Raw genomic sequence first — 22,397 nt, forward strand, 5'->3', positions numbered from 1 at the left:
TGAGCAATGCTATTGTAGCATCTGTTACAGGCAGTGCCTTTGTTTTCATTCACTTTATTGGAAGTCTCTTGAAAGCTCTGAAGTTTTAATTTTATCTTTCAAGGTGCTGTGGTAAGCTGGTTTAATTATTCACTGCTGCAGCCTGCATACAAGTTCTGGGTATCCTCATATGGTGGAGACTGCCTCCACTGCACAACAGTGATGTTTAGGTGCGTAAGTGGAGGTTACAATCATGATAGTCCAGTCTCAGTCTCTCTACTGTTTATACGCTTACAAGATCTAAAGAAGACAGTTTCACTTCAGTCACATGTACAGTCACATGAGCTTGGGCAATGCCATGCAGTCCAGCTGCTGCCACATCCATAGAGATTGACAAGTTGTTGCTCCATCTACCTTGCTGGCAGGACAAAGGTTTTGTCTCCACTGCACCACCAAGGAGTGCTTCTTGGCTCATCTGAAAAGGCAAACTTTCATTTCCACCATTCTCTCAGACACATGAATAAATACTTGATACAATGAGGGACAACTTTTGCAGGATAAGACTCACCTCAGAGTAGAACCTGACAGACAGTGGCTCAGGCAAACACTTAAAAGACCCAAAGGATATGGACTCAAATCCCAGCCACAAATAAAATGTACTGGAGATAAGCAAAATCCATCAGTCTCCTATATAAGCTGTGAGGAAAAACTCACATGCAAGTTGTAACTGCTTATACGCCTTACATTTGGTAAAGACTTGACCTGACTTCCATGCCTATGTCCAGTACAGTATTCATGGCTGTAATTCTGTCCAGCCAAGAGATAGCTTCCTAGCTTTCTTTGAGCTGCAAGTTTAGTCCTTGTCCCTCTCCTTGGCATTTCCTATTGTGCTAACTTCTTGGCTCTTAGACCAGTAACACAGCTCTGAATGTGCATACAGGCTCGCAGGGCTGAGGGTTGAATTTGTCTCTTCCCTGAAGGCAGTAGAAAAATTCTTCCTGAGAGCATGAGAAATGAGCTATGTAGATCTAAAGCAAACTGAGGGAGAATACACCCCACACATTCTTTCATGGCAATTTCCCTCCCCAGCACTGGAGAAAGAAGGAGTAGTCATTTACCATTCAGCATTAAAATCAGATAGCTAGATAAAATTAATGTTCCTTTGTGACATTTAAGGAAATACAGCAGAATAAGTGAAATTATCAACAAAGAGCTTTACAAAGTACTCTGTGCCTCACTGTTATTTTCTAGATATATTTTCACCTTTCTTCAAGGTGAGTTGGAACATTGTCAATACAAGCAGAGATTTTCAGAGTCTTATTTATTCAAATCAAAGCGTATTGTATTAATTCAGTATAAGTTTTAAACATTCATTTATCTCTTTGTTATCTTTCAATTGGAAATCTCACAAGGTCAGTTTTCAAGTAGGAGACTTCAAACATTCTTTAGTCTCTAATCCTGCAGTGTTTCCACATCAGCTTAGCTTTAAACTTGAGTAACTTTGCTCTAACAACAGTGCAAGAGACAAAAAGTATAAGGAAGGACATAAGAGTTTACTAAAACTGTAAAGGCTTGACTTAGAATGATCATCAAAATGACTTTTTTTTCCAGTTACTCAATGAAGCTGTAGTTTCCATTTTTACTTCACCACTGAAATAAAGAAACACTAGCAACTGGGATAGTGCCTAGATGCTTTAGGTAACCCCACATCAAAGATACTTCTGTTTTCTCACAACATAAGGCGTTCAGTATCACCTGAGCCTGAAGATTCACTTCCATTTCTTCTTCTTGATGCCTCTCCTACACATTTGTTTTCATCTATCCCCAAATACTGAGTCATACAAAGTCTGTTTATACAGGATGAGATTAATTTCCAAGAATGAACTGTTAGAAGGCTCCTACCCTGCTGACTTCTGGATTTTAGACCCAACTTTAATTTTAAGCTCTTCCACTTGTTGATTCTGAGAAATCATTTATGAGTCCTATTGTTGCCCGCAAGTAGCTTTGAAATTAACATTTGTGTGGTTCTGAATGCTGCATTTGTTTCCAGCAATAAGATTTTGCCGATGTGCATTTAGCTTTTCTAAGCCTTTCCTTTTCTAAGAAAAAGGAAAGAACAGATCCACATCTATGAGAGTTCAGGTAATATTTGCTTGTATTTCACTGTCTAATGAAAAATGCAGGAAGGAAGTAAACATTCTATTATTTAAGGAAATTAATGAATGAGTGTGCATTATAATATGGAAAGAACAACGTAAGAAATGTCATCACAGGCAGAAAGTATATTATTCCAATTCAGACACTGGAGAAGGAGAGAGAGCAAAGTATAACTAATTTCAGTTTAGACCAGCGCATATTATTACAAGTGTTGTTTTATGTCAGTAATGTTTGAAATGCTTCCATAGAAAGAAGTTCTGGGTCTGTGTTTAGCCCCATTTTCCCTGGAAGAACCATGCAGTGCCATTGGTAATAGTGATATGGGCTGTCTGATTGCACTCTGCTTACAGGCCTATGTGGCCAATGCTGTTTGGCCTGGCTGCATGATCATTGCTGCAGGTGCAGCTGGAGATGGAGCAGTACTGATGAGAACCCTCAGTGACATGTGGGACATGGCAAGCCATGATTTCCCAGAGCTGGGAGGTGTTTATCCAAGATGAAGCCCAGAAAGTCACAGTGCACGTAACCTAGTACAATAATCAAGCACCAGCAAGTGAGCAGTGATGACCTCCAAAAGCACAACCAACTAACTTTCATCTATCCCCATCCATCTCTACAAATCATAACTGACCAAGGCCCTTGCTTCTTCTCCAAACTCATAAGGCTGTAATGCTCTCTGCTTTTGTTTTGGAAATCAAAGGCCAAAGCCTGGTATCTCCTTACCACAACAGATAGCCTCATGAGATAAGGATACGACTTAGTTTCAAGGACTTTACATTTCTCCAGTTCTTTATGATGCTAAACATCTCCAGCTTTCAATAAAAGCAATGCACAGTGCTGAGCATTTTGCAATAAGAAATCCCAAATCCGCTACTATTAAAACTGTAGCTCTAGAATTTATCAGGGCAGGATTTCATTTGTAATTTTTTGTTTTCAATGCTCAACTTGTGGTAATTTTGTGATATTCATAACAGCATAAAAACACTGGCAAAATAGCATATTCAATGAGTATTCACTTCAATGGATTTCTACATCACTTTAAGAATAATAAACCAAAACACATTTTTGGAGGCATTTAGTATCTGTAAGGATCTGAAATATCTTTGATGGAAATGGTGACTGCTGAAAAAGGGCTTAGCTGTCAGGATGATCTGGAGCTTATCCAGTGGAAATACACTCAGCAAGGTGAAGAATCACTGAATGCTGGGCTGCTACCTCCATGTACCGGGTTGTGGAAACCCCTGATAGAGACTGGAAGCCATTGCTTGGCTTACACTTGCCCAGTTCTCAGTCTTAGGGACACGTTCTCTTTGGATGTGTCTGAGTCTCCTAAAGGGTTACATGTACTGCTCATCAGTAAAAAATATGTGAATTTGAGGAGTGGGTTCAGAGGATAATGATGATTTAGGTGCAGCACAGAGGTAGTGTAACCCTGTGGCTTCTACATCCCTAAGATAACTGGAAAATAGAAAGCGATGGTGCAAGCACCAGAAAATTGAAACTCTACCTGTACTTCTGGATTTGAAAGGACATTCCTAAAAGTACAAACCCTTGCAGGGCTAGGTAACAAGGAAGTCTGTGGTTTCCTCCTCCTACCTCTTGGTGCAGGCAAGTGTAAGTGGCATGATGCATGAAGTGCACACCAGGGAATGACAGTCCTAAAGCCTCCAGCATTTCTCTAGAAAAGCAGGGAAGGGAGGCTGCAGAACGCACCTCACCTACTGCCATGCATATATGACTTGATCCTGAGGATGAGCAGATGTGAAATTGTAGGGTAGCCTTAAAGAGTATGCCCATTTCTTTTCTTCTGACAAGAAATATATTTAGTTACACAATAAATTCAACACTTTTTCAGGCACAACTGCAATCTCACCAGTCTTCTCAAAAGTAAAACAACTGCTGGGATTAGTTGTACAGATAACATAATCCATGAAAGTTTATCAAAGCCCATGCTAAATTGCATTGCTCTATTGTAGGTGATATCTGCAAAAACAAGCTTGCAATGGCTAAACCACCAGGGAATGGAGGACAAAAGAAAGTTAACTTTCAGTCTCAGTTTTTTGTTTGTTTGTTTTTACTTTCTTCCTCAAATTAACATTGACTAGTGAAGTTGTTTGCTGTGAACAGTAGGTCGATTACTGTACAGACTACATTTGTCTTTAATGAAGTGAATCTTACTGCTACTGTTCCTGCTCAAGGATATTCTAATAAATGAAGCCTAGCATTCTAATGAGTTTCAGACATATTAGAAAATTATGAATAAATAAAAAATCCAAAAATAGTTTTTAATTACGCAAGGATTGTTCCCAAAAGTGAATCCATCTCAGACAGGAAGGTGGCTTAAAATACCTGGTAGTTTAGGAGCCATCTCCAAAGGGATTATTAGAAAACGTGACTTTTAAAGATGTAACACTCATGGTACCCATTAATTAATGAAATTCTAGCAATAGTAATTGCTAGAATGCAAGTATCTGAAAAAGAAAGCCTGATTTTTCTTCTTAGTTATGCCAACAAAGCAGAAATCGTATATTGGGCTACTGGCATTTCCTTTAAAAACAATCTTTCCTGTTTGCAAAATTAAGGTTGTGACACGAAACATACCTTAGACAAAATTGCCTTAATTGTTGTGGAGTGTCAGAGCACCACTGAACCGTTCTTTGTGCAGCCGTACAAAAGTAACACTGATAGCTGCCACAGCAACACAGCAACTAAAGCTGTGAGAAGAGATGAAGTGCATAGTCCATAGGCTATACATCCAAGCTGGTAAATCCAACCAGACTTCCACCTGAGTGGGAGGAAGCCTGGCTAATTTGATTAGAAAGTTGTTAAGGTGCCCATTCCTGCTACTGCTGCTAAAATAACATCAGATAAAGGCAAGAAAATGGGAGATGATTCCTTTCCAAACTACCTAAAAATAGTCTCAAAATGTAGCTGCACCACGGCCTTCCAATGCATTTACAAGAGGGGATGTGGGTTTTGTTATGAGTGTTCTTCCAACAATAGAAAATGACTGGATATCAGCTTCTGTTTTTGAATGCCATGGATGAGGCTGGGTGTAGGAGGAAGAAGCCAGCCAAGAGGAAATTTGAGGCTTTTCAGTTTCCCACTGTAAGCAGGTATGCCCTGACTGTACTGCTTCCAAAGGCGTATGCTGCAAGTCAGCGTTAATAACAGCTCACAAAAATGTGGCTACACCTGTATAATATATAAGACATAGTCACAGCACACGCTGATAGCACCCATTATACTGCAGCATCCAGAAGCCTAAGCCAAAGTTCCTCCATCTCCTCCAAGTCCACCACATTTACACCCTGTCAGTTCCTAAAAATCCTCAGTCTTAACCTTGAATGAATGAACATGTCTGAGAAAGGCAATGAAAGTCAGAGTGATTGTGGATTTCCCAGCAGAATGCTTTTACTGGAAAATTCAATTTTTGAAAACGTTTCTCCAAGGTATAACTGCTAAAAAAAAGGAAATCACCCCAGAATGCCAACAAAACAGGATGTTCTGACAACACACCTGGTAGAGTATGTTGCTCACACAGCTCGTAGTGCCTGTGATACTTGTGCATTCCTTTGAAGACGGATTCCAGCACAGCCTTGCCATGTGCAATCAAAAACCCCTCAGTGTCCTGCCACAGGAATAGGAGCTTGTAGCCCTGGGACTTCTAGTTTCACTGCATTTTAGTTTTTGACTGCAGAGTACAGAGCCATCAAGCCTCCGATGACAGGTGACTCAGCCAGTGGTTTCCTGAGTTTTATCTTCCAGTGGGTCCTTCCTCTCACTGCATCTTACAGGCCACACGGACACCATGGGAGGCAGGCTCCCAAGCTCCATTTTATTCACAAACAAAATGTCTTGACTGTTTCCAAAAACGTTTTTGTTCTGCCACTGTGAAACATTTTGAAATATTTTTTTTCCCACTACAATAAAATATTTGTTCTTTTTCAAAATTCTTGAATTTTCAATAAATGTGGAAATTGTAATATTAAACAGCTTCAGTTAAAATTCAAAAAAAGAAAGTAGAGAAGGAGAGAAAGAAGGAAGGAGAGAAAGAAGGAAGGAAGGAGAAAAAGAAGGAAAGAAAGGAAGGAAGAAAGAAGAAGAGAAAGAAAGAAGGGGAGACAGAAGGAGACAGAAAGAGACAGAAGGAAAGAAAGAGAATGAAACAGATAGGAAGAAAGAGTGAAAGAGACAGAAAGAGAAGAAGAGGGAGAAAGAGAAAGAAAGGAAGGAATGAAAAATGAGAGAAGAGAAGAGAAGAGAAGAGAAGAGAAGAGAAGAGAAGAGAAGAGAAGAGAAGAGAAGAGAAGAGAAGAGAAGAGAAGAGAAGAGAAGAGAAGAGAAGAGAAGAGAAGAGAAGAGAAGAGAAGAGAAGAGGAGGACACCATATAGCCAGTATCCATTATTTGTGAAAGTCATAGAATCTTCCCTTCCCAACAGCAGAATCACATTATTAGTTAGAAAGCAATATCCAGGGGGAAAAAAACAACAAAAACAACCCAACTTAATCTCCTTATTTATATAAGCTAAATATTTTATATTTCACAGATTTTCATCTAGAGCTTTCTTTGAATATTGGCCAATACATATAAAATTAGTCAAGAAGTTTGAGATTATGTGAAAAGAGAAAAAACATCTGTCAGACCTTCCTTTGTTCAAATGTTTTGAGTGCATATCTTGTGAGCAGACATACTTGAGACATACCTTTCTAGCAAAAATCCATTTATGTACTTGTTTGTAAGGATTAGAAGAGTTAAAAAAAAAAAAAATAGTAATTTTTTTTCCCCATAGAGTGCTGCAGGATTGTGAAGTTTTTTTTTTTTTTTTTTTTTCAGTTTATTTCACTGAAGAACAGAAGGCAGCAATGTTCTGAGGTTACCCACAAGTAAGTTCCAAATCATTTTTGTTTTAGATTTGTTGAAATGTTTTCCTTCAATAAGCTCAATTTTTTATATTTTATTTTGACTCACTGAGATATTATTTTAGAATAATGTGGAGGAGGAGAAGAGAGTTAGCTGTGGTACACTTTGGATGGTTATCCTAAGGAAATAAGAATTACATTTCCATGCTCTGATTGTACTTCTCCTCTCTCTCCATATCCCCAGTAGATTTTTAATCTAGTTTTGATCAGATATGCCAGAAAGTTCTGCAACTCACACAGTCTCAGGAAAACAGGCTGGAAAAGAAGTCACTCATACTACACCATTAGGAAACCAAATGCACATCCTATTGAACGTGGGAGAATCTGCAGCACAGTTTGCATTCCAGTCCCACCACTTACAGAACAGCTTGTTACCACTGTCGGGGAATTCAAGCTCTGCACCATGGTTTCTGGGCTAAACCAAAAGCCTTAAAGAAACAAGAAAGCAGAACTGAGACAAGGATGAGGCTCTGAAGAAGCAATAGGGAAGCCAGCTATAGAGAAACTGCCTCCAGTTGGGAATGGTCTAAAAGGATATTGTCTTCACCACAGGGAAAAAAAAAATAAATAAATCCCAAATTGTTGCTGAATCTTGGATCCAGAGATATAAAGGGAGTGAAAGATTACGAGTTTTACTAAGAAGTTTCAAGCACAAATGTGAGGCACTGGAAGAGAAGAAGCCTCCCCATCCCATAGAATGTTGTTCCCAGCCTGTGATGGAGATCACACAATCATAAAATGTCTTTGGTTGGAAAGGACCTTAAAGACTACCCAGTTCCAAACCCCCTGCCATGGGTGGGCTGCCAACCACTACATGTTGTAGAAGTGTGTAGAAGAATAAGTAATTTTTTGAAGAAACTGTTGGCGGGTTATAGTGATTCACTGTTATTGTCTCCTGCAGGCCTGGCCTCAAGCTAGCAGGTGGTGCTGGGTTTTCTGCTCCCATCACAAGCAGTTGCACTGGGAGGTCATGCAGCCCAAGGCAGAGTAAAGATCACATCTGAGAAAGACTGAAAGGAGGGATTAAAAAATACAGGTTGCACACAGAGGAAATATATAAAGAATAGAAGAAGCAAGCATTTTTTGGAGTAGCGTTTTGTTCCAGCTAACTGTGTTGTCTCCCAAACAAAATTCTTCACTGTTAGTTGTTCTGATGAGGGTTTGCTGCCTGGCAATACTGCTGAGTGTGACACATTTTAGGAGTGGTAAAAAGGAAGGTGACAGAGACTGTGTGTGCACGTTGACATAAGCAAGGCATACAACACTCTGCAGCAGCTGCCCTGTGACATTGCTCCCTCATGGTATGCAGGATAAGCTGGGCTGCAATTACCTGGCAGGTTAATTCTTACCTTCAAACATAAACATAGACCTAAAATAAGATTATGTTACATCAGAAGCAAGACAAAGTTTGAAGGTATTTGTTGAAATTTGGTTTAATGAGTCTTATCATCATAACTCACACTTTTCACCTTCCTAATATTTAGCAATTTTGATTTGGCAAGTTACCAGAAAATGAAAGCACCGTCTCTCACCTGCCCTTTCTTTTTGCCCTCATTGTACTTTTTTTTTTTTTTTCTATGCCTTTTGCAGACATGGTAGATTTTCTCTTAAAGGCTGCTAATCCATTTCCAATTTGTAAACCACTGTACACAGCTGAATTCCTGACATTCATTTTTAAAATGAGCTTTTTTCACTAAGCCTATAATTGCAAAAAGTCTATGCAGCTCTCCACATTTTACACTCACTTGCCAACAGTGCAATTCCTTAGCACATCATATTTCTACCTGCAACACACAGGTCTTGTGGGTCAAACTCAGGAAAACAGCTACATCACCTCCTGGACACGATAGTGACACAAAAATTGAAGGAGGAATTTGCCACATCCTTATAAATTCAGATTCTCCTTATGTGACAGACACTCTGGCTGCCAGGATGGGACTGTTTCACTCTCCTGTTTCCATGCCCAGAGGGTGATGGTAACATCCACTGCACCTATACCCCTCTTTAACTTGTGCTATGTTATTTATTGTGTATGACTCCCCAGCAGAATTGTTGGTGCTAATCAGACCAGATTTTGCCAGGAAGCTTCTCCTCTCCAGATTCCAGCCTCATGAATCAGATTTCTGTTTAACTCATTTTGTCTGACACAAAACACACTGAATATGTTCCATGCAGAGCAGTTAACAGTGGAAAATGGTGCGAGCATCTTTCTGGAAGGAAGCAGCTAGTATATTGAGTTCAGTTTGGTAGCTATCTTCAAGCTCACAGAACTGGCCAAGCAGATACAGCCTGCTGACAGTTTTCAGGTTCCTTTCACTTCCCACCACTCTGTTAAGAACGGACACTCGTAATTTGTAAACACCTGCACCCCATTTGAGGAAAGGATTATAGTTATGGGGGCGGCAGGGAGCATTTCCAAGGCTTTTGTTACGGTGCTGATGTGTTCTTGGCAGATACAGTGATGTACTTAATTCAAACAATGCCTTGCACATCCATTTCCCCCCTCAGTTAAGCAGGATTTAATCTAGCAAAATGCATGGTGGCTTCCTTTAGAAAATACATTGTACTACAATGCCAAACTGTATAGAGATTAAAATAGAGCCCTACCTTCTCAGTGGTAGCTCATAGTGCATACTGTTTGCCTACTCATCACAGTAACCCGCCTGGTGCATCTTTCTCTGTTTTTAATATTAGATTATCTGAGCATATAAAATCAAGCTGACAGAATGAGTCACCTGATGGATTATTGCCTAGAGAAAAAAGCACAGGCTTGTCATTGTATTTGCCGACAAAGCACCATGCATACCTATGGGGCTGTAAAGATAATAAGCATGAACTTGATTACTGCTAATATGCTCTGCTTCAAGTTTCAGATACACAGTGTATTTCCTTTATATAATAACTTTTTGTTCATTTCCTAGAATTGACAGAAAACTTCAGAGAAATTAATCTGATGAATGCAATTTCATTGCTCTCATTAAAAATTCCAGCAATGATACCAGAATAGCAATAAAAGTTATTGTTCAAAACACAGTGCAGACCTAGAGCATTAAATGTGTCATCACTTCTAGGTTAGTGGAGTGAAATACATGTAAAGTAAAATGGCACACTCCAGTGTTAACAAAAATGCACTCCAGATTGGTAATTTTTTTTTCTTTTTTTTGTAGAGCTGAAATATTTTATTTCACTTTACACATATTTATTCCCAGCAAGATCTGGGAGAAAGGAAACAACACTGTCTGTTTCATCTTCATCACACATCTCATGGTTCCACCATAAAATTGCTGTCTGGAAGTGACCACCAAATCAACTGCAAATCAAGATGCATTCATGTTCAGTTAACCTGAATATGGAACCTGGATGCAGTTGTCCCCTCTACTCTGCCAGCAGGAACCAGTATATTTTCCCACCTTTTTTCCTGACATGCCTGTGGCATCACAACTTGATGGATCTCCAAAGGTTTGCACTCTTAGTGGCCATGGGAACAGACTTAACCACCTCACTTTGTTCCCTAGGAATGCTTCCCCACTGACTGACTCTTGGGGTCATCCAAGAAGATGCTTCACAAAGAAATTGTTCATCTTTCCTCCTTATGGGCCAGCACATAGATATGAAAACCAAATACTGAACAAGACTGTGGTTTCTAAAGGAGAGTTGACAAGGGGGAAGGAAATAAAAGCAAACATGCTGTGATACTGAGGTGTGGGAAGAAGAAAGACAATTTATCTGACTTCTCACACAACGTATAAATAAATGCCATGCACACAATCTGAATTGGCTGAGCAGAACCAGTCTTCACAGTTTCTGTAGGCTTTTCAGTCATGGGAGCTATGACTACCAGCTATTAAAGCAGCCTTAATGGCCAAGAGCTTCCCATGGTCCCAGGTTGTTACAAAACAACAGGAAGCCAGCCCATCGCGTGTCATGACCACAGACAATATCATGAGGAATGCCAGGGCAGTGATGTTCCTTTGCTGCCTAGGGCCATCCTCAGGCATAGCATGGCACAGAAATGAGGCTTTTTTTCTTTTTTTTTTTCTTTTTTTTTTTTTCCCTGAATAATTTCTCTGTAATGAAGTGTAACAAAATTGCCCAATTTTGCTAAGCTTTCTCTGAGATTGAACTACTGCTGGCAAGGAGACAGGGAAGTTCCTTTCTGAAAGACTCTGATGGGAAGAAAGGCCTTGACAAGAGCTGTTTAATCACTAAAATAAAAAAGGATTGAAAATGAAAAATAGTCTTAATGAAATATCTTTTTTTAAAATAGAATAGCAAAATTGAAACAGGAATAGTGTCCCACATAACTGCTAAACTACATTAGTGTTTGTTAAGTTATGCTCAGTGTTGAAAGAAAAGGGTTAATGAAAAACATTTCCGAAGCCAGAGAGTATTATTTGTTTATTAATGGGAAAAGTTCAAAAGATTAAACATACAGATTCTTTGGCATTTCATCTTGCAAAAGCATAATTCTGATAAGAAAAATGCTTTGGCAAGAGCACCATCACTGTTGAATATGTGATGGTTACTGTGAAAGAGGAAACAAGATCTAGCTTGTTGAAATGGCACTGCAAATGCAGGAGAAAAGCAGGTTTTGCAAAGCACTGGTTCAAGGCAAATGTGGATGAAATGGGAGCTGTAGTCTGAGTTCTCAGACTGCTTCTGACACAGCACCAGAGGGGGGAATGAAGGTAGAGAAGACATCTTCACAATCTATTCTCTCTGGTACTTCTGGCTCTAATACTGGCCGTGAGCTGTGTAGGGGAATCACAAGGCCATTTGTCTCTGAAGCAGAGATCAATGGAGAGCTCAATGAAAAGCCATGCTGGGTGAAAAGAAATTCAAACCATGAGCCAGCAAGGTAAGTTAGTATTTCCGCCCATCCTTTTGCAGAGGATTAGCTATGAATAAAGATTTAGCTCAGCTCTGCTTTGCCTGCACAGCTGCAGCATTAATAATAGCCACTAATCTTTTAGATCTGTTGTATTTCTACCATGGCAAGTCTGCAGCAGTGAACATAGCTCTGGGCTGTTTCTATATGACTGAAATTTACATCCACTGCCATTAAAAACAAAAATGAAAAAATGTTTACTCAGACTTTGCTGTCTCCATGCACACCATACATTATCTATCTCCTTGCTAGCTGGACTGCAACAGTGAAAGTACTGAAAGTACTGGGTGAAGCACAGACAAAAGCCCTGGAGCTAGCTGAGAACACTTGATGATGCATAGTGCCTAACTCAGCTCCCTCTTACAATCAGATTTTTATAACCGTGGCTGGAAATCTTGAAATTGTTTTTGATTCTGACCTTATCTCTACCTCTCTTTTACTGACATAGTCTTGTCACCTCTAGAAACTTGTAGAAAAGACTTATCTAAGGGTTTCAGGACAACCTACAAACTTCCAAGGCTATATTGAACCTTTGTCTCTAACAATCCATAGAACATACACGAATACAGAGAATACTGGTTCATAACATTTTTTCTTAACAGGAGATACCTCAGATTTCAGGACAGCTGAACGTCAAGGCTCCTAATGCTCTTTGCTCTAATCAAACACCATTCCTACACGTTCTCAGTGTGGGAAGGAGGACAGAGTGTGTGGGTATCCTACACCTTCATACCAACTCGGGGACTTTACTCAAAGGTGGCTTGGAAACAGGCCAGCCACAGTGTGTGAACACCAAGTGAAGTGTATATGGCGGTCTTGCTCTTTTCAGCTGTTGTGTTCTGATAATGTGATCAGAGAGAAAAAAAAAAAAAAAAGACATCAAATTTGACATTTCCAGTTCTAGAAAAAACAAGCATATTAACAAGGGGGTTTTGGCTTACATCATGTATGTGCCTCCCTAGTAAGACTTATAGAGATCCCCATGGTCTTTGTGGAGCAGAAACAAATCTTATAGCAAACAAATCCAAAGGAAAAGGTTTGATGTTTAGTGGGTTTGCCTTTATCCCCTCTTTATTCTTTTGTCCAGATACGACAGAATTGCTTCCCTTGGAAGCAATTGTTTATGGCAATAAATCAGTTGACTATACTGCTGCTGTGCCATCCAAAATGACTTTGTAATCTGGAAAAAAATAATTGTGCTGAGGAGAAAGGGAGCAGTGGCCATTTCCCAGGCTTTTTTGACCTTCTGAGCAAGAATTGGAACTTGCCTAGTGGTTTAGATGCTAATCTGTCTACCCAGTGTGTGGGTGTGCTCTGAGTCACAGCCAGCATGTGCACTCACTTCTAAAACAGGGCTTCCTAAATATTTTTTTAAGGGTAACTTTTGTTTAATTTTCATTTGGCAGACTCCCACATTGGGAATGGTCAAAAGCTCAGGAAGGACAAGACCATATGTTGTGTATAGAGCTGCTAAGAACAACTTTGAAAGTTTATAGACCTTTTTGTCTTGAACTGAAGAGAACCCTGACACCCCTCCCACCATGAATTAAGTTATTCCTTTTTTTCTCACCCACTTGCCAGCAAACCACATCTGTCAGGCTTCAAGTATACAACAACAACTGACTATCCACAGCAAGGATGAATGTCTTTTTTTATTATTATTATTTTGGCATTTGCTGTATTTATCTTTTTAGTATATGCCTAGTTACTAACACTCAAGGGGCATTCTGCTGAGGGCATTGCAGGCAAATGTAACTGTGCAAGTACTGAGCAAACAGGACGCAGTGGCACTATACAGGCAAACAGGTGCTGCCAAGATTTCTATGAAAAGAAGGCATTTTTTATTGTTCTTATTACATAACTGAAAACAGAGATAATGAACCTGTTTCAGTCAGGGCATCACAGGTGTTACAAATTGCTTTCTCTCTTAGAGGCCCTGTTATTAACCCAGTTACTGCTGGTAATAATACCTGCTGCTCTGTAAATAAGCCTGAAAAATGCACTGGGGCCAGATTCAATAAAGGGCTTAAGTGACTCAGCGTAAGTTGTTGTAATACCCAGTACTTAAGATCCCAAGCCTTTGAGCACAGTCTGAATCCTGAGCATCATATCCATAAAGTGCACAGAGAGCATTAGGTGCCAGCAACAACAATCTGGGCAGCTCAGCCTGTACCTGCTTGGTCCTGGCCAATAAAGGTAGCTGGCATAGAGGCCAACATGCAAATGCACCTGGCAGAGCTACGTGGAGATACTTTAGTCAGGACCTGATCTCTTCCAAAATACATCCTTGTGAGCTTTTCTTTTCTTTTTTTTTTGTATTTTTTAATCAAAGAGGGGAACTTCATCCCCGCCCCCAACCCTCAACATGGATTATGCAATCAGCAGCTCAAAAGTAAGTCATGGTGAGTGGGCTGGAGGGGTATGTTCCTCATCCTCCAGCTGCAACTGCGCATATCTGAATTCAGGATTCATTAGCCCATAAAGAGAAAGAGCATATTAAGCAACTGACTCATGTTTCCTCATGTGTAGGACACTCACCTGGCATGAGGGCATCCAAGTTTCTGGCCCATCTGCACTTGATTTGCTGTATTTCAACCAGTACTGCTTTATCTGAACTGCAAAGAAAAGAGGTCCTGGTAATGCAGCTGAAACCCAGGTCTGTCCTGAGACAATACATGCTACCTCCAGGTGAGTGGCATATCCTGGACAGGGCAGCCCAATGTCAGAGCATCCTATCCCCTCAGGCAGACATACTCTCAGGAGCCTGAATAGATTTGGACCTGTTCATGGAAATTCCTATGTCCTGTAAGAAAAATAATCCAGCTACTCTTTACTGCTAGGCCAAAGGACAAGAACCACATGCGCTTGGTACTTCAGCAGCAAACAGCAACAGCCACCATACGTGGTGAGCAGTGGATCCCTAAAAGCTGGGTGAGTTCTGAGAGGCTCTGTGGGGGGCTGACTGACCCTCTAGCAGGTGTACTTCAGTTGGTGTTATTCACAAATTAAGGCCTGAGTTGCTCACTCAGCTCCACCTGTGGCTGGGATAACTCAAGACATGCAGACAAGTGCAACTTGAGGCTCCCAGTAAACTGCAGAGACAAAGAGCAAATAAGTTCTTGAACTTAATCCCACCAGCTTTGTTGGGATTTTAGTCTTAAACATTGAGTCAAGTGCCCGGTCCAAAAATCTGTTATGGATTTGAAACCTAGATCCTTCTTATATGATAGGAGAGGGATAGACCCCCCTGCAGACTGCCCTAAGTCAGACCATCTCTCTGAAAGGAAACTCCATGCAAAGCTTTGTTTTCAGTACTCTGTGATAACTTTGCTGTGGTGGTATTGCAAACGACAGCATAACTGGGCCTAAAATACAATAGCAGAAGTAATGTATTTTTGTTTGTTTTTTCTTGAGGAAAGGATGTGCTTTGTTGAGGAAAAATGCAGATAAATAGACCCTGCTGCTATCAACAGCCCCATGGGGCTGTTGCAATAGAGCTTGTGTCCCTCAGAACTCCCCAGTGCAGCAGAAACCTCACATACGTGATGAAGAGAAATACTGCAAAGAGGCAGAAAGCCTTCCAAGAGCCAGAAGCTCAGCAGGACATAGATGCGTGTGCCTCTGAGACACCAAGTGTGCACTGAGCAGAACAGCAAACATATTCCAGGCCTGTTTTCAACTTCTTTCTTCTGTTTTCTTCCTCAAAATTTCCCTTCCTTGCAAAGCTGTCCCTCAGAGCCTGTCCTGCCTGAGCTGCTGAATGCATCCAGCTGCTGGTAGCCTTCCCTGCTTGCACTCCCACCCACGTTACCACAGCAGCAGGAACAGCAAAACACTAAACATGAGGTCTCTGCGTGGGCAAAGTCCCTGCGTCCTCTGGGTTCTGGAGCATCCTTGATGCAGCTGCCAGGCCCTCAGAGGATTTGCACATCTCAAGTGTTTGTTCTGGATCCTTTTCCAGCTGAGCCTGGCACATTTCTGAGACAGCTAACAGCATTTGTGTGCAGAACATGTAGCCAGTGCTGATTATACCCATTTTATGTGTTTTTCAGAGAAGTTTTTAGCAGCTGGACTACACAGGATGAATATAAACAGTAGTCCCAAACACACTTCTCGGTCACCTCTGAGCAGCTCAATCTTGCTTACATTTCTACCTGAGCTCCACCCATGCCTTGCATAAGCCCTTCTCCAGAGATAAGTCAACAGAGAGGAATTCACATGGAAATATCTTTCCACGTGGCTTTGAGATGAGGAGGATAAGAAGAGCACGTGTATTATTTAAAGCCTTGTTTTCACTTTTTATTCCTTTGCACATACTTGGATTTCAAAAAGTAAGGAAAGAAATGAACTTTGTTTCTTATTAGCTGGCTATAGTTACAGATTGGGTTGAAGAACACTGATGTGTTGCAAGTTACCAAAATGGGAGCCAAAATACCTGACAGTCAGGCACCATGGTTCCCTGGAAAACAGCTCTACTTAAATAAATCTTTTGTTTTGACAAAATGAAAGGTCTGGTCAAGAACAGTAACCATGGTGGGGCAGTATATTTTGATTTCTCCAAGACAGCTGATTTAACACTGCAGGGAATTTTGATATAAAATGGCCATGTACAAGGAATGTACAGAGTGCTCATTAGATGGCAAAACATTGATTCAGGGATAGAGCGTTAAGAGGTCCATCAGAAGAAAATCTGGTGCTGTTTCTTTTGTAGTCCATGCAGTATCAGTTCTCTAGGCTGAAATATGACTTCATATTTCACTCCACACTCCAAACAAAACAAAACAAAGTCTTTACCAGCAAATTTGTTAAGTGATTAAAAAAAAAAAAAAAAAAGTGGGGTAGTTAACAGGCAGTTACTCCTGCATTGAGAGTGATCAGTCTTTTTAAGTGGTCAAAGTAGATACAGATACAGTCAAACAAGAGATTTTAGATTTAAAAATAGTAAATAGTTGAAAAATAGTTGAACATTATTTTCCCTAAAACTTGGAATTTAACAATTTTCTTTGATGGGAAAAAAAGAAAAAAGAAAAAAAAAAAGAGAGTTTGACATCCTGTCATAGATTTAGATGTCAGTGAGGGAAGGCACTGGCTGGATGGGATCGCAGTTTATGTTGGAAAGGGATTTTTTTTTGCCTCTTCAAGACACATAGAGAACCTCCCATCACTGCATGCATAACTCTGCAATGCTGCTCTTAAGAGTAAGAAGGAAATATATTAATTTTAGATTACTTTTTCATATCTGAAATCTTAGCAAACAATCCTGAAAATGTACATTTGACATTTCATGACTGATCAAAACCAAACAAGCCCCATGCCCAAATCCCTTTTTACTGAAATTTTAGTGCAATTTCATGTTTGGTTTCAACTTAAAGGCGAATGTTTTTTGGAAAAACTGAGGAAAAATCTTCAGAAATTTTTAATTTTGTGACCGATAATTAAAGCACAACACAAAAGTGCTTTTTATTTGCAAAGTGGCTTCAGATTAATTTTGTTCTGTCCAAAGTTATTTTGTTATCCCTCCTTTTTAAAAGGCTTAGACCAGTGTCCTTTTCTCACATGCCTTCCTATAGTTATGAAAAAAAATAGATATTTGGGCTCTAGCAATATAAGAATATTATCAAAAGGAGCAGATAAACAAAGGATTTTCAAGTTATGAGAAAAACTATGAAACTTACAAAAATAAGTAACACAGAGGAAGAAATTAAAAAAAAACAACTTTCTATTATTTTTCTTTAAAACTTATGTTTGCAAGCAGCTGTTTAGGAATATCAAGACAATGTGATTCACTTGAAAAGTTTATCACTGCTCTAGAAGAAACCACATTTATTACATACATTTTTCTTTCTAAGTGGTATAAAATCCATTTCAATGAGTAATCTATGGTATATTCCTTAGAAGCCATCTCACAAGAAGGGCGAGAAGAATGGCTTTGAAGAGATTGATGCTGGTGCTGAGCCTAGCGAGGCAGCTGTGCCTACACACAACTGTGCACCTCCCACAACATTGTTTTGACAATTAATAATTTCTGATACAAGAGAAAAGAAAACAGTAGCAAGAGCTGGTAAGATCTTGAAAATAGCCTGTGCACTGCTGTTTCAGGATATCTTCCTGGTCTTGTTATATCTGTTTTAAGATGAGCCTGATGGATGAGATGCCTGACAAAGTGATCAGTTTAAAAAACAAACAAAGAAAAACACACACACACAAGGAAAATGTAGTGTCTACCTGTGGAGTGAATACCTTGGCAATAAAGCACTGAATCTATGCAGACCTATGGAAAACATATGACTAACTATGATCTAATCTTCATGTGTGTTATAAGCATCACAGTGTGTTTTGGAGGACAAAAAGACCCACCATAAAATGTCTTGTTTTTTCTCCTGAAAGACATTTAAAGAGATAAATGACAGTAAACAGGGCACACACGTGGAAATATGTTGTCATGGACAGCTAGGCACTTCAGGTATGAAGGTTTGAGCGTCTTGTTAAATTCATATAGCAACAGATACACAGCCGATGACTCACAAAGATGTGCCTTGCCCATTTTGCTACAGCAGAAAGGATTTCTTAAAAGGCTTGGTTTTGTCTTTAAGCTAAGATCTGCAGCGGGTCAACCTTTCAGACCAGTCCACAAAAGCCCATGGTTTTGAGCTCAAATGCATCACTTACTGGGGTAGTAAGCCCTTCACGGCTAGAATTGAGCTATTCAGTGCTCAGTGGTATTTGGTTAATGTGTCAGGAAGATGTACTACCTGTTCCTGGCAAGTGCTTAAAACTATAAATGCTGAGGCGGATCCTTCACATGGCCCTTTCTTCAGCCCATGGAGCAACTCCAGTGGCTTCAGGGGGCGGCTAGTCCTGATTCATGCCACCAGAAGATGTAATTAGAGATCCCAGCTTGTGCATCCTGCGGTATCACCTGGCTTTCTTCCTCTTATGGATTTACTTTCTTTGTGTTTCTTTTGATTTTTCCACGCGTATTTTTCAGACTCTGCAGTGCTCTTTAGTGCCAAGCTAGACTGGGAAATCGCCTTTCTCTCTTACACACATGCAAAAACAATGACATGCACCGTGCAGTTTGAACTCCAGTCACCCTCTGTCTTTCATAGATGGCAACTGGATGATTTTAACCCAGAACGGCTCATCTGGGTTAAATTCCATTAAAAAGGAAGAGAAAGGAGGAAAAAAAAAGGAAATGAAAAACATTCAGGTTCTTTAGGTTATAGCAAAGCTAAAAATAAATTACCCATATCCTGCGTATGTAATGGTTTATGAAAACTAATAGCAACTAGTCAGCAGCAAAGGAAGGACTTGCTTTTCTATACTGCAGCAACCACAACTCCGGTTCCCCTTACAGCTGGCTGGCTACAAGTGGGCTGGCTCTTAACTCAGCTCAGCAGGAAAATTTTAATTCTCTGTCATCTTCTGCATTTGGGGCTTTGTGGGAGAAGTCATCTCTGCACAGGTAAACTGCATCTTTGCTGGCATCCCTGCCCTCCGTGCTCTAACCAACACCAAGCCCTGCACAGAGGCATACATTCAGAGCAAAGCCAACCCTTCCATCTGGAGTAAGCTTTAAATAACATCCTCTTCACGTTGCCAAAACAAGCCAGCCCATTCAAAAGGCAAAGTATCTGGAGTTCAAAGAGAAGGTTTTCTTAGCACTGAACTTTGCTCCGGCGGCACACTGGAGTGGCTTTGGGACATACCAGTTCTGTTCTTGCCTCTGCTGAGCGTTTTGTTCAGACAAGCCCAGGCCAGGCTCAGTGCCTTGCTCTTGCAGCCAGCTGCCTCCCTCCCTGCCTGACACGCTCTTCTTGGGCACTTTGGGAGCTGAACTCGGCGTTTTCCAGAATACTTTTAAGATACTCCTAATCTTGTTATAATCCATCATATACAGAGGTTTTTGTTATTCTTTCTAGCCTGTAATATGTTCTCTAGAAAGAAAAATAATATTTAGCAAAGATGTTACATTTTCCTTTGGGGATAGAGGGATTGGTTTGGGAATCTTTGAACTGTACTGTAAATCTCAGCTGACATTTGCATAAAGTTCTGAACAGTTTGTATTACTAAGAAAACCCAAAACAAAACATTATTGTCTTTGACCATACTGTGTCTTTCCAGAAAAACCTTTTGCAGCCCCCCAGACTGCCACCCGAGTTATTCAGAGCACACTGTTCACATTCTCCACCACACCAGCAGTACCACACCACAGTACCTCACAAATACAAGCAGAAAGCCAAAGATTAAAGCACATTTCCTCAAGACGCTTTTATATCAAAGTTCTTCATACAAGCATCCTTTCCTTTGCTTGTAAAGGCACTAATCATATTTCAATTGCATGCCTACAATATAAAGTTAATAGCTTCCTTATTTCCTCATTTTAGCATTTCCCCTCTACTCCCTCTGTCTTTTCAATTATAATAGCTAGATCGTTTCTTTCATTTCCTTTCTCCTGTGTCCTGTTTTCATTTCTCATACAAAATCACATTTGGTCACTTACACTTTTCTTGAGGATAAGCACACGACAGCAGGATCTCTTGCTCCACCATGGTGCCGTCTGCCAGAGAGTTCAGGGGTCTTCTGAATAGTGTTTCGAGAAAATATTTTGGAAAGCTCAGCTCGCTCATGCGAGCTTCTGATCTTCTCCAGCCCTCTTGGCTTCTGTACGCTGTCACATGTTATCCTTCCTCCTGACAAACCTGTGCAACAGGTCTGGCAACACACATCTTATGTGTCAGAAGGGCTTTAATTGATTCATTGCAACAGGTACCCACCTTCATTAAAAAAAAATTTGAAAGGAGTAGTCTCTTAGCGCCTCATCTGAAATTACAGAACCTACAAAATGTCACAGCTGCTACACTTTAAAGGGAAACTGCTTGCGAATGTGCAGGAAATAATTTAGAATCAGTCCTACGTGCCAAATAAACCGCAGTTAGCGGTATAAGTTGGGTGCTCCTGCACCGCGGCAGAGCAACAAGCCTTTTGCTATACACACAGGTGGCATAGGCTGCCTCTGCATCTCCCAAAGCACAGCTTCTTGTGGGATAAAACAACCCTATATCTTCACCATAGGGACCTCTGCCTCCATGAACATTAGCACTGATTGCTACTGACGAGAACCATGTGGGCCTGATTTCTTAAAGACACAGAGTGGAGAACACAAGGCTAATGGTGCTGCAGTGCCTACAGAGAAGTTAAGTCCATGCAGCAACAACAAAAGTCTCTGCCTTTGCACAACCCCTATAAGGGTCTCAGCAAAGAGCCCCCAGCACAGCCCTGAAAGTTCCTTGCAGCTCAATTACCACTTCTCTGCTGACTCCGTGCCAAGAGTGGCTCCTCATTATGACTTGCACCAGTTCCACATTAGGGCAAGTCAGAAAGTATCCTCATAGCCATTTCCTTCTGCAGTTACTCCCCCAAGCATGGTTGAGTGCAAGAGAGGCTGTGGCTAGAAAGGAGCCAAAAAGCAGGAGACGTGGGATTTACACCTGACTCTGCCTCTAATTTGCCCTGTCACCTTGGGCAAATTGCTTTAGCTCTCTGTGCTTCTGTTTCTCCATCTCTAACACAGATAATTACAGTTCCCTTTCTTTAGAAAGCGCTTTGAAATCTATGCACAAAACGCAGCATGAAAGAGGAAGTTATCATTATTGCACACTTGTAAAATATTGGAATGAGGCAGACAATGAGCAGTGAGCATTTCAGACTGCATGCATGCGAAGTGTCATGTTATAAGAGGAGTGTGACCTTATTGTCATAACCTTATTATTTATGCTTTTAAAAAAAGTAATTCTACAAAATTAACCACAAGTCCAGTTTCTAGTTTGCTGAAAGAAAAATCTTAACCAATTCTCACTTCTAGATTCTCACTTCTAGGAACTTTATGTCCTCCTGGAAATGGCAGATCCACCAGAGGTTCCTTGGTGGAGAATGATGTAATATGGTAATGTCTTGCTTTTCTCTCACCAGGGTAAATAACATCTCTCATTTTGCAGCCAGTGAGTGTTTACATTATACTCAACAGATCTAAATACTCACCCCCTTTTCTTTTTAAAACATAGAAGTCAACAAAGATTGAAAGTGCTTTTTTTTTTTTTCATATGCAAATATACTCAAACGGATCGATGAAAAGCTGTGTTTTTCAGTGGCTGAATTCATTCACATGGGAGCCTTGTACTTGTTTCAGTACTTTAGCAAACATGAGAAAGCTGCTTCTATTCACCTCGCTTCTACAGTGTAGCTGATTGAGGGGCCTCTCTTCAATGATGAGGTTTGTAAAGGAAATGACAGTAAATTAATTTTCCCTAGAATTTAGAGCAAATAATGGCTGGTCCACTCAAGGAAACAACAGTTGCCAGGGCAGTGCAGGATGGAGCTGCTATGGCCTTCTTGCCTCCCCATATGCTACCACTGTCCATGTACTCTCACTCAGCCTGAAGATCTCTC

The 22,397-nt window shown here is 40.4% G+C and overlaps 1 protein-coding gene across 2 annotated transcripts in view; it reads right to left on the reverse strand.

Annotated features, from left to right (window-relative positions):
• PTPN3 (protein tyrosine phosphatase non-receptor type 3) overlaps positions 1-21,670 on the reverse strand; it is a 160,609-nt gene extending 138,939 nt beyond the window's left edge. The window contains exon 1 of one of the 2 annotated variants that reach the window (XM_010708587.4): positions 20,452-21,670. In XM_010708587.4, coding sequence (XP_010706889.3) covers positions 20,452-20,578 — 127 coding nt within the window. In that variant the 5' untranslated portion in view covers positions 20,579-21,670. The remainder of the gene's footprint in view (positions 1-20,451) is intronic. The other variant, XM_010708588.4, reaches the window with a different exon arrangement.
• Positions 21,671-22,397: the final 727 nt, after the last annotated feature.

Source organism: Meleagris gallopavo, chromosome 3 (assembly GCF_905368555.1).
Source record: "Meleagris gallopavo chromosome 3, MGAL_WU_HG_1.1, whole genome shotgun sequence".
Taxonomy (NCBI): domain Eukaryota; kingdom Metazoa; phylum Chordata; class Aves; order Galliformes; family Phasianidae; genus Meleagris; species Meleagris gallopavo.